At 42.8% G+C, this 12236-nt stretch overlaps 1 protein-coding gene across 2 annotated transcripts in view; it reads left to right on the top strand.

The window, feature by feature from the left end:
• Positions 1-12236, top strand: part of fgf22 (fibroblast growth factor 22) — a 167730-nt gene that overhangs the window by 152745 nt on the left and 2749 nt on the right. For both annotated transcript variants that reach the window (XM_072243890.1, XM_072243891.1), the window contains exon 3: positions 710-813. In XM_072243890.1, coding sequence (XP_072099991.1) covers positions 710-813 — 104 coding nt within the window. The remainder of the gene's footprint in view (positions 1-709; positions 814-12236) is intronic.

Genomic DNA, 12236 nt, shown 5'->3' with positions numbered 1-12236 from the left:
CAAGCCCTCAAGCTCCCAGGCTTCCGGTAGAGGACCCAAGATTGAGGGAAAATACACCTTCACACCACCCATAAGGGGTGAGAAAAAGAAATTATATATAGTTGTGTTGAGTTGTTCTCCAGTCCTGGCAATTTACACAAACATTTCATCGCCTTGGAAGGAGTTATTTTCAGTTGGCAATATATACATATATGTATTAGATAGTTAAATTAAATAAGTCATGCAAAAAAAGTCGTGTTCATGGGTTCAGTGTCCATTCAGAAATCTGATGACAGAAGGGAAGAAAATGTCCCTGAATTGTTAAGTGAGTGCCTTCAGGCTCTTGTACCTCCTTCCTGATGGTATCAATGAGAAGAGGGCATGTCCTGGGTGGTGGGGGTCCTTAATGACGGATGCTGCCTTTTTGAGACACTGTTCCTCAAGGATCTCCATAAAACAGAAATGTCTCTTCAGCAAGAGAACCTTAAAACAGCAGATGGAAAGTCTATCTAGTTATCAAGTGAGATAAGATTGCAATTAGGAAACAAAATAAGATGTATCAGTAATTAATATGGAAGATGTAATAATTTTTGTTTATGGATATTAATACATACAAAGACCAGGCAGCAGTGCTACCTAGAACTCTGTCAGAGCATAATGCAGCTCTAGGGTTGTTAGTTAGTAGGACAAATAAACCCTTTTTGTAACATAGTTCCTTCTTCACTTACAGGTATAATGGAGATCAGGTCAGTTAATGTTGGAGTGGTCGCCATCAAAGCAGTCAACACTGGCTTTTATTTGGCCATGAACAAGAAAGGAAAGCTATATGGCACGGTAAGATTATACATTAGCATCTCAGTTACTTAGTGATTATAAAAGCAGCTCATCAAGTTTCTGTTAAGTGTTACGTGTGCTCATTTGGGGAATGTGTGGGGAACGTTGGGTGCTGGGGTGGATGGGTGGGGTGGTTGGCACAGCAGTTCTTTGGGGTGGGGGGCAGGGTTCAAATGCTGTTTGAACTGGTGGGACTAACAGTATCTTGTGTGTTGGCCGCAACCATAGAAACTTGTCATCACCTTTGTGTATGGAATATAACTGAAGTAGCAGCTATACATTGTATATTGCTTCCAGAATTTCATAAGATGTAGGTACAGAATTAAGCAACACACACAAGATGCTGGAGGAACTCAGCAGGCCAGGCAGCAGCTATGGCAAAGAGTAAGCTGTCGACGTTTCGGGCCAAGATCTCCAACATTTTGTGTGTGTTGCTCGGATTTCCAGCATCTGCAGGTTTTCACTTGTTTGTGTATAGAATTAAGCAATTCATCTGATGGAGTCTGCTCTGCTTATGGCTCGTATCCTATGGAATTCAACTATACAAATGGAGCCAAAATGGTGTGTTTTTTAGGTTTTTTAAATTTTAAAGATACGGCACAGTTACAAGCCCTTCTGGCACTATGAGCCTGTGCTGCACAATTACACCCATGTGACCAATGAACCTACGTCTTCAGAATATTGGAGGAAACTGGAGCACCTGGAGGAAACCCACGCAGTCATGAGGAGAACATACAAACTCTTTACAGACAGCAACGGGAACTGAACCCCGGTTGCTAGCGCTGTAAAGCGAAGTGCTAACCACTATGCAATTCTGCCCTACAATGTACTGTTGCTATTTTATTGTGTTTAATATCTGCGCCTGGGGTCAATTTCTACCCTGTCAGGAAATTTCTACCCTTTGAGAAAATGAAACATAGTTCCTCACTCCAGTTCCAAGCAGGCAATGGCTTACAAAATAGGACTCTGTTCTCCTCAGTCCCACCTTAAGGAAACTAGCAGATGTTTTCCAGTCTTGTCCATTAATGTCTGCTCATTAAACCCCAAATTAACAACACTGGAAGTGATGGTCTCTACATAGTAGATAAATAAGGCATCCGTTAGTCTTGCGAGACCTTGGATCTATGCCTAAAAAGTTTTCACTCTCCAGGGCGCAGGCCTGGGCAAGGTTGTATGGAAGACCGGCAGTTGCCCATGCTTCAAGTCTCCCCTCTCCACGACACCGATGTTGTCCAAGGAAAGGGCAAGGGCCGATACAGCTTGGCACCAGGGTCCCCGCAGAGCACTGTGTGGTTAAGTGTCTTGCTCAAGGACACAACACGCTGCCTCGGCTGGGGCTCAAACTCACGACCTTCAGGTTGCTAGTCCAATGCCTTAACCACTTGGCCACGTGCCCACATAGTAGATGCAGAAGCGATTAATATCTGTAATATTTTTCAAAGTAACATTGATTCAGAGATGTGGGAGAATATCGTCTACTCAGCAATAGACTAAACTTTAAGCTTAAATTGAAAATACAAGAGATTTCAAACTCTTTGGCATTAATACTTGGACAGAAAATTTACCCTTATCTTTCAGAAGTATTTGACCAATCCAGGTTTTGCTAAAGTATAAACCATTAAACATTTCTATGCAGACATTGGCCATGATCCTTTAATCCCAACACAAGCAGCTGGAGCTTCCTTGGGTGACCTCTGCCTCTGACTTCTTCAGAGCAGGATTACTGATGGGGGTGGGGAACAAAATGAACCAGTATTTTCTGACACTGGTGGGCACCTAGCAGGGGCCATGCTGGGTGGTGAGACTTTGGTACTTCCTATCAAAATATTTTTGTTAAGTTATAAAATGATTAGAGTTAGAAAAAAAACATTGAAATTTATGATCCTATTTACAGGAAGTCAATTATTACCTTATAAAAATAGCTTATTGTCATCTTTCTTTTCTATGTCCATCTCTCTCCATTTTCCTGTGCCTAAAGTCATTCAGACGATTCTACAGTGTCAAAATTCTGCAGGGTCTTGACAGAATAGATGTTGAGATGTTTTCTCTAGTGAAAGAGTCATGAACAAGGGGTCAATGGTGCCAATAAAGGATTGCACATTTAAAACAGAGGTGCTGAGAAAATTCTTCACTCTGAGTGTAGTGAGTCTCTGAAATTCTCTGCCCCCGAAGGTGCTGGAGGGAACATCATTAGATATACATATACAAGGTAGAGATAGTTAAATACTTGAAAGATCAAGGAATTGACAATTATGAGGAACTGGCACAGCAGAGGAATTGAGGCCAGTGCAGATCAACCATGGTCATATTGAATGATGAGGCAAGCTTGAGGAAGCTTATGACCAAATTCTGCTCCTGATTTCTTGTGTTCTTGACTTTCTAACAAGATTCTTGACCAGTGAATGGAAAGGCTACTTTTACTAGTATGACTTCCATTGTAAGATTCTAGTATGATTTACTTTGTAAGTTTATGACCTGGTGATTTTTTACTGAAGTAAATAAACATTAAACAATATTGAGAGTACAAACTCATTAAATTAAAAGAAACCATGAAAGCAGCAAGGATATGCTTTACTATCACGTCATATTAGGTATATTTGAAGTATGCTCACTATCATCCTTCACTGCAGAAACCAAATTGTAAACAGTAATCTTCCACATGCAATATTAAATTGAATGCCTATAGACTCCCAGACAATAGATGTGACCTGGCAAAGGAGACCATTCAGTCTATTTTAGGCTCCTTTGAGCAATCTTGTCTCCAGCTCCTTCCCCTGATGCCACCTAGTCAGCACATCCTGATACCTTGCCTATCATTGTGCGGGATTTCAACCAGGCCAGCTTGAAGAAGTCCCTGAGCAAACACCACCAACATACCACCTGTGGAACAAGAGGAGCCAGCATACGTGACCACTTTTATGCTGCCATCAAGAACGGTTACCGTGCTAGCTCACACCCACACGTTGGCAAGTCCAGATCGTCTGGCTGTACTACTCCCAGCGTATCGGCAGAGACTAAAGGTCGCAGCACCAGTGGTGAGGACCAAGGAGGTATGGTCAAGAGCAGCGAAGGAACACTTACAGGGCTGCTTTGAGTCTGTGGACTGGACAATGTTCACATCTGAATGAATACACTACAAATGTCACCAACTCCATCAAGACCTGTGTGAGTGAATGTGTACCTTCGAGAACATACTGGACACACCCAAACCAAAAGCCATAGATGAACCAGGAGATTCATAGTCTGCTAGATCTGTTGAAGACTGGTGATCCAGAACTATACAAAAGGTCCAGGTATGACCTAAAGAAGGCTATTTAAAGAGTGAGAAAAACAATTCTGATTGAAGTTAGGGACGGAATCAGATGCATTCGGCTCTGGCAGGGGTTGCAGGCCATTACTTCCTACAAGGTGAAATTTAACATCATGAACGGCTGTGATACCTCACTCCCAGATGAGCTCAATGCCTTCTATGCATACTTTGAAAGGGAGAATAAAACTAGACCTGTGTGAATCCCTGCAGCATCTGGTGACCCTGTGATCTCTGTCTCGGAGGCTGATATCAGAACATCTTTCAAGAGGGTGCACCTCCATAAGGCACCAGGCCCTGATGGTGTACCTGGTAGGCACTGAAAACCTGAGCCAACTAACTGGGAGAGTGTTCCAGGCCACCTTCAATCTCTCACTACTGTAGTCAGAGGTTCCCATCTGCTTCAAAAGGGACACAAGAGCAGAGTGAGCTTTCTCAATGATGATCACCCAGTTGCACTTGCATCTACTGTGATGAAGTGCTTTGAGAGGTTGGTCGCGGCCAGGATCAACTCCTGCAATTTGCTTTTCGCCACAATAAATCTACAGTGGATGCAATCTCACTGGCTCTCCACTCAGCCTTGGATCACGTGGATAACAGCAATACCCAAGTCAGGCTGCTGTTTATTGTCTACAGCTCAGCATTCAACACAATCATACCCTCAATGCTAATCAACTAGCTCCAAAACCTGGACCGCTGTTCCTCCCTGCAAATGAATCCTTAACTTCCTCTTCGGGAGACTACAGTCAGTGCAGATCGGAAATAACATCTCTTCCTCGCTGGTAATCAACACTGGAGCACCTTAAGGATGCGTGATTAACCCACTGCTCAACTCTCTCCACAGCTCAAATGATATCTGTAAATTTGGCAATGACACAACTATCGTTGGCAGAATTTCAGATGTGATGAGGAAGTGTGCAGGAGTGAGACAGATCAGTTGGTTGAGCAATGTTGGAACAACCTTGCACTCAACACTCAACGTCAGTAAGACCAAGTTGTGGACTTCAAGAAGGGTAAGTCGAGGAACACACACCTGTCCTCGCCAAGGGATCAGCAGTGGAAATGATGTGCAGTTTCAAGTACCTGGGTGTCAACATCTCTGAAGATCAATCCTGGGACCAACATATTGATGCACTTACAAAGAAGGCATGACTGTGGTGTGTTTCTTTGGAGTTTGAGGAGACTTGGTATGTCACCAAAGACTTTCACAAAATTCTGCAGAAGTACTATGGAAGATTCTAACTGGTTGCATCGCCATCTGGTATGGAGCTGTCGCAGTACAGGATCAGAAAAGGCTGCAGAAAGTTGTGAACTCTGCCAGCTCCATCGTGGGCACTAGCCTCCCTAACAGTGAGAACAACTTCAAAAGGCAATGCTGCAAAAGGTCAACATTCCAAGGCATGATGGGGGTCCATAACGATGAATGTTGCCCTTTTGACCTAATTTATACAATTACAATGTGCAGTGGGCTCTAGATTACAGCTACTCTATGTAAAAATGTTTTCCATCTCATTCCTCCTTGTGATTGTTGCCTAGAAGTTCATCTATGTCCCCGTAGCACCCATCCTCCCAGCACTCCATCTTGTTAATGGGATTAACTTCAACCTTTCCTCTCTAAGCCCAGGTAAATCTTCTTTCAACAGTAAATTTCTTCCCAGCTGTCTTTGTCTCAAGAAAAACAATCCAATCTTTTCTCACCTTACCTAATATGTGAAATCCCTCTTCCATATATAAATGTGGCATTGTTATAGGGCAAATATAGGCCCAGATATTCAACACTTCTTGTTTGACATTCATAGCTGACAGACAGAGAATAAAACAAAAAAAAATATTTAGCAGGTCGGGCAGCTCTAGTGTAAACAAATAATGTTTCAGGTCTGGAACCTTCAATAGAAAAGAGAAAGCGCTAAAAATAAATTTGTTTTCAGTAGCAGACCAGAGAAGGATGTGGTGGTTGAACAGATAGAACAAAGGGAAGATATCTGATAGCATGATACCAAAATGTTAATGGGAGCAGTTATAGTGGGTGGCAGGATGGAGATATATCTACAAAAGGAGGTGTAAGATGCTCCTTCCCTCCGCTAACCTGCAGGTCACCCTTTTGAGCAAAGTATAACACCTGCTTAGCACCCCACCCCCTCCGATCACAGTCACGTGAAGCTATGGAAGTAGGTGATGGACAATCATATGAGCAGCTGGTACCAATCACTCAAGTTATGTGACCACTGACACCAGACAGACAATCTCTGAACAGTATTGATAATGGCTGGGGTCACCTGCCTTGTAAAGTCACTGCCCAGAAGAAGGCAATGGTAAATTACTTTGACAGATAAATCTGCCAAGAACAATCATGGTCAAAGACCACGATCGCACGTCATATGACATGGCACATAATGATGATGATGTTGATAGTTGCTTGTTCTTTTAGTATGTTGTTAATAGTAGGGTTATGAGATATGGGGAGTAGGCAAGACTATACAAATGAAATAAGAAACATGGCCAAAAGTAATGACAAGCAGAAGTGGCCAGTTATGATCAAGGCAGAAAGAAAGAGTGAGTTACTCAAAGATGGAGGATCCAATATTAAATCTGAGATAGTGCAACATACCTGGATGGAAAATGAGGTGAGACTTCTCAAGATTGTAACAGATAGAGATCTATTTAAACCCTGTTGAAAATCATATCTCCAACACTGCAGCGCATAACCAATTTACTTATTGGGGTATAGCCTGGAATAGGCCCTTCTGGCCCTTTGAACTGTACCACCCAGAAACCCCCAATATAACCCTAGCTAATCACAGAACAACTTACAATGACAAATCAACCTGTTAACCATTACGCCTTTGGACTGTGGGAGGAAACTGAAGCACCCGGAGGAAACCCATGTGGTCACGGGGAGAACGTACAAAGCCCTTACAGACAGCGATGGGAATTGAACCCAGGTCACTGGTACTGTAAAGCATTATGCTAACCACTACACTATCGTGCCTCTCCATTTTCCTTTCTATTGCCAATATGCTAAAAATACCACGCAAGAATAACAATAGACATTTGTTATTTTGTTGGACAAGTAATGACAGCTGTACTAAGCAATGAATTCTATGTTTAGAATTTCAAAAATCTAGGATTATTAGAAGTGGCCACAAAATGGCTATATTTTGTAAGATCACTAGCTCATGAATATCCTTGTCAAAAGGTAAGCTACCATTCTACCATCCTTACCTGCATGCAGCAGACTCAATGGGCCGATTGGCCTAATTCTGCTCCGATGTCTTAAGGTCTTATGTGACTCAGGAGCCACAATATCATGGCTGAACGGAACTGCAATTATCTAAGCATTCCTGCTGTTCAAGGGATTAGGGATGGGCAATAAATGCTGCTGTAGCCAATGACATCTATGTCCTGTGAAAGAATAAAAGTCTCTGCAAAATGTAGAATTTTTGCTCGATAATGGGAAACATGATCACCGTTTCTGTCATTTCTGGGCTGTTGCTCTGCCTAAATAATGTACCAAAGTTTTGTGGACTATTGACTGCAAAGGACAAGGAGATCGGCCGATCCCTGCCCACATTACTTATTTACTAAATTACCTAACAGCTGTTGGAATAATACCTTCTGCTCAACTTCACAGCCAAACTTGAAGTTGAGTGGAGTCTGATACCTGCCACTGATACTGGTAAGTGTGGTGAGTTTCATCAGTGATAAGAACAACAAAAGACTGAAATACAAAGAAAACCTATGGTGTAGATCATCTTTCATAACCCGACACACAATAAATCCCTACTTTATCCCGTGCTTCCATATCAGTGTTACTGCTCTGGGCTAGATCACAATACGCCAGACTCTCCTGGAGACATCTTAGCAAATTTTTTATGAATACTTGTTTGACCACACTAATTACCCAAATGAATTGGTTTGTCTTTATTTGTAAGCTGGGAGCCAGGGTGGATGGGAAGTTCGCTCCTTATGCTCATCACAGTCATTGCCTTTCAGGCGAGCTGCAATTGTACCAATGAACAAACCATTACTCGCCTGTAGTTTACTAGATTACTAGATTACAAGATTCAACTTTATTGTCATTGTGCCGAGTACAGATACAAAGCCAATGAAATGCAGTTAGCATCTAACCAGAAATGCAAAGAATAGTGTTATTTACAAAATAACTGTGAATAAAAAGTAAGTGCTACAGCACACAAATATAAAAGTACTGAGACAGTACAATACGGGTGCAATACTGCTTAGCGCTGTGATGTGAGGTTCAGCAGGGTCACAGCCTCAGGGAAGAAGCTCTTCCTGTTCCTGCTGGTACGGGAGCCGAGGCTCCTGTAGTGCCTACCGGGTGGGAGGAGAGTAAAAAGTCCATGGTTAGGGTGAGGTGCATCCTTGATAATGCTTTTCACCCTGCCCAGGCAGTGTTTATGGTAGAAGTTCTCAATGGTGGGTAACTGGGTGCCGATAATCCACTGGGCAGTTTTCACCGCACGCTGGAGTGCTTTGCGGTCCGATACGGGACAATTGCCATACCACACTGAGATGCAGTTGGTGAGTATGCTCTCAATGGTACAGCGGTAAAAGCCCGTGAGTATCCTGGGACAGAGGTGAGCTTTCTTGATGCTCCGTAGAAAATAAAGGCGTTGTTGCACCTTTTTGATCAGGATGGAGGAGTTCAAGGTCCAGGTGAGATCCTCGGAAATGTGGACACCAAGGAGTTAGAAGATTGATGCACACTCCACTACAGCTCCATTGATGTAGATGGGTATGTGAGTGTGGCTCCTAGCATGCCTGAAGTCCACAATCATCTCCTTGGTCTTCTGGGTGTTAAGGGCCAGGTTCCTGTCGGCACATCACACGGCAAGGTGCTGGACCTCATCCCTGTAGGCCGTCTCGTCATCCCCTCTGATCAGACCAACCACCATGCTGTTGTCTGCAAACTTGATTATGGAGTTAGAGCCATGTACAGGAACGCAGTCATAGATCAATATAAGGATAATATAAGCGGAAACTTCTTCACTCACAGGGTCATGAGAGTGTAGAACGAGCTGCCAGTGCAAATGGTGCATGCAAGCTCAATTTCAACATTCAAGAGAAGTTTGGATAGGTACGTGAATGGTAGGGGTATGGAAATCTATAAGTCCCAGTGCAGGTTGATGGGAGTAGGCAGTTTAAATGGTTTGGCATGGACTAGATGGGCCAAAAAGTCTGTTTTTGTGCTGTACTTATCCATGACGCTAATGTAAAGATCTTTTGAACAAATAGCACATTTGCAACGCCCTTAACAAACCTTATACTCTGGTTCCAATAATTAGCAGTACTGGCTGGAAAAAGACAAGCTCAGCAGGTCTGCCACCATTATGTGAGTATTTTCTAATTCACATGCTGAAGTTAGGAGCCTGAAGCATTCCATTTGTTGTTGACGTGCCAATTTCCCTTCTTCAATAATGATGATGGGATCCCAGCTCCCGAATAGCAGTCACTTCAGGCACCGGGGATTATTTCCATTTCCCATAGAAACTCCTTTCTGATCGAGATGATTTCTGTGCCAAAAGTTATTCATTATTCTCTGGATTGTACGTTACACAAATATTTGTCTGTGGCACCCAAACACTAAGCTGTGGGAAATCCTAGAGCTTGACTATTAAACATCTGGAACATTTGGAACATTTTTGGTCCTCTGAGCTGGCTGATACTTAAATTATGTAACAGATCTACCGTTTTAACAGTTATGGTTCTTTGAGCAACACACACACACACAAAATGCTGCAGGAATGCTGGCTGACCTGCTGTGTTCCTCTGTATGTGTTACTCTGGATTTGCACCGTCTGCAAGATCATTTGTGTTCCTTTGCTATATTTCTCAAACTCTGTATCTCCTCGTGACAGAAAAGGTGACCATTCAGCCCATATTGGGTCTCAGATCAACTTCATCAATCCTGTTCCCACACATTTCACTATAAACTAGTTTCTCTCAAACGTCATTCAACTCAGCCTATTTTGTCTATCTGCCACAAATTTACGGGAGTCAGCCTGTGCGAGGAAACCAGAATACTCAGGGGAAACTCACATTGTCAGAGGGAGGACATGCAAACTCCACACAGACAGTACCAAAGAATTGAACACAAATTACTGGAACCGTAAGAAACAGTTGCATCGCCTCCCGCACTAATGTGACACCTGAGTGTGCCATTTCATTACAACAAGCAATAGTAACAATATGGTTAATTCAGATTCTTTTGATCAAAGTCAAAGACAGAGGAAATTTATTATCAAAGTACATGTATGGCACCATATACTACCTTCAGATTCATTTTCTAGCAGGCAATTACAGAAAAGTAAATAAATATATAGAATTTATGAAAAGGCATCCATAAACAGACTGTTAAATAACTAATATGCAAAAGAAGACAAATTGTGGAAATAAATAAATAAAGCTGAGAACATGAGTTGTTGAGTTTTTGAAAGTGAGTCTATAGGTTGTGGGATCAGCTCAGAGTTGTGGTGAGTGAAGTTACCCATGCTGGTTCAGGAGCCTGATGGTTGTAGGGTAATAACTATTCCTGAACATGGTGGTGGGGGATCCAAGGCTCCTGAACCTCCTGCCCGAAGAACACTACTGTGAGAAGAGAGCATTGCCTAGATGGTGGCCATCCTTGAAAACGGATGCTGCTTTCTTGTGACAACACCCCATGTAAACGTACTCAATGGTGGGGAGGGCTTTACTTGTGAAGGACTGGACAAGCCCAAGAGCTTTTAAGGAGAAACAGAACAAATAAGTGAGGGGGAAAGAAGTAGAACTTTGTACTTAAAGCTGAAATAAATAGGTTAGAAAGAGCACAAACCAGTTGTGACAACCTCCCTTTGTGAATACCAGTACAAGTTGGCCTGCTGTCACGAGGGTCTCTTAAGCCTATCATTCAGCTGCAAACTGCATCTCAACTTCTCAAGAGGGGGAGGAAGATGAAAGAGATCTGGATATCAATTTGCTTTCAGACAACGAACCATTGGCACAGCCCAGGTTAAGAGCATGGTCCGAAGAAGCTGCAGAGGGTTGCAAACTTAGCCAGCTCCATCATGGGTGCTAGCCTCCCCAGCGTCAAGGACATCTTCAAAAGGCGTTGCCTTCAAAATCCGGCATTCACCATTAAGAACCCATATCGTGCAGAATACACCCTCTTCTTAATACTACCATCAGGGAGGAAATTCTGGAGCCTGAAGACATACAGTCAACATTTTAGGAGCAGCTTATTCCCCTCTGCCATCAGATATCTGAACAGACAATAAGCCAACCCATGAACACTAAGTTTGCTCTCCTTTTGCACTGTTTATTTAATTATGTATACCCTACTGTAATTTACAGGATGTTTTTATGTATTGCACTGTACTGCTGCCGCAAAACAACACATTTCACAACATACTGTATGTCAGAGATATTAAACCTGATTCTGATGAAGGGTGGGTAGGTGCAGAGATATTGAGGCTTTTTTTCTAATACTATGAATAAACGAATCAAAATTGAGGGGCGGCACTACAGAATAGCACTAATACACCGCCAGAGACCCGGGTTTGATTCTTCGCTGTCTATACGTTTGTACGTTCTCCCAGTGACTGCATAGGTTTCCTCTGGGAGCTCTGGTTTCCGAGCACATCCCAAAGACACATTGTGTTAATTTGTCACATGGGCCAATTAAGGGCCTGTTACTGTGCTGTATCTCTAAACAAAGTGACTACCAAAATCCCAATGTCTCCTTTCTGTAACACATAAATGTCTCTCCCGGGCTGTGACTGAGGTCTCTCTGCTTCCACACATGCATCCATCTATGACCTGACTGCAGGTGTGGACAATAAATGGAGAAAGAGAACAAGTCACCTTTTGAAATCCTGGACTCCCCTGTCCGCGCATGGTTGCCGTGTGTGGTGCCCTGTTGTTGCACGCCATGGACAGTTGCTGCAACTTGGCTTCAATTCCTGACCTCCAGCGCCGAATCAGAATCTGAATCCGAAACAGGTTTATTATCACTCACATATGTTGTTTTGCAGCGACGACACGTAAAATGCAATGTAAATTACCGTAAGAAAAACATTTAAAAATTAAATACTGTGAGTAGTGCAAAATGGGAGCA

The sequence above is a fragment of the Mobula birostris genome, chromosome 26, assembly GCF_030028105.1.
Source record: "Mobula birostris isolate sMobBir1 chromosome 26, sMobBir1.hap1, whole genome shotgun sequence".
In the NCBI taxonomy this organism is placed as follows: domain Eukaryota; kingdom Metazoa; phylum Chordata; class Chondrichthyes; order Myliobatiformes; family Myliobatidae; genus Mobula; species Mobula birostris.
The sequence above is the reverse complement of the archived record's forward strand: the minus strand, read 5'-3'. Positions and strand labels throughout refer to the sequence as shown.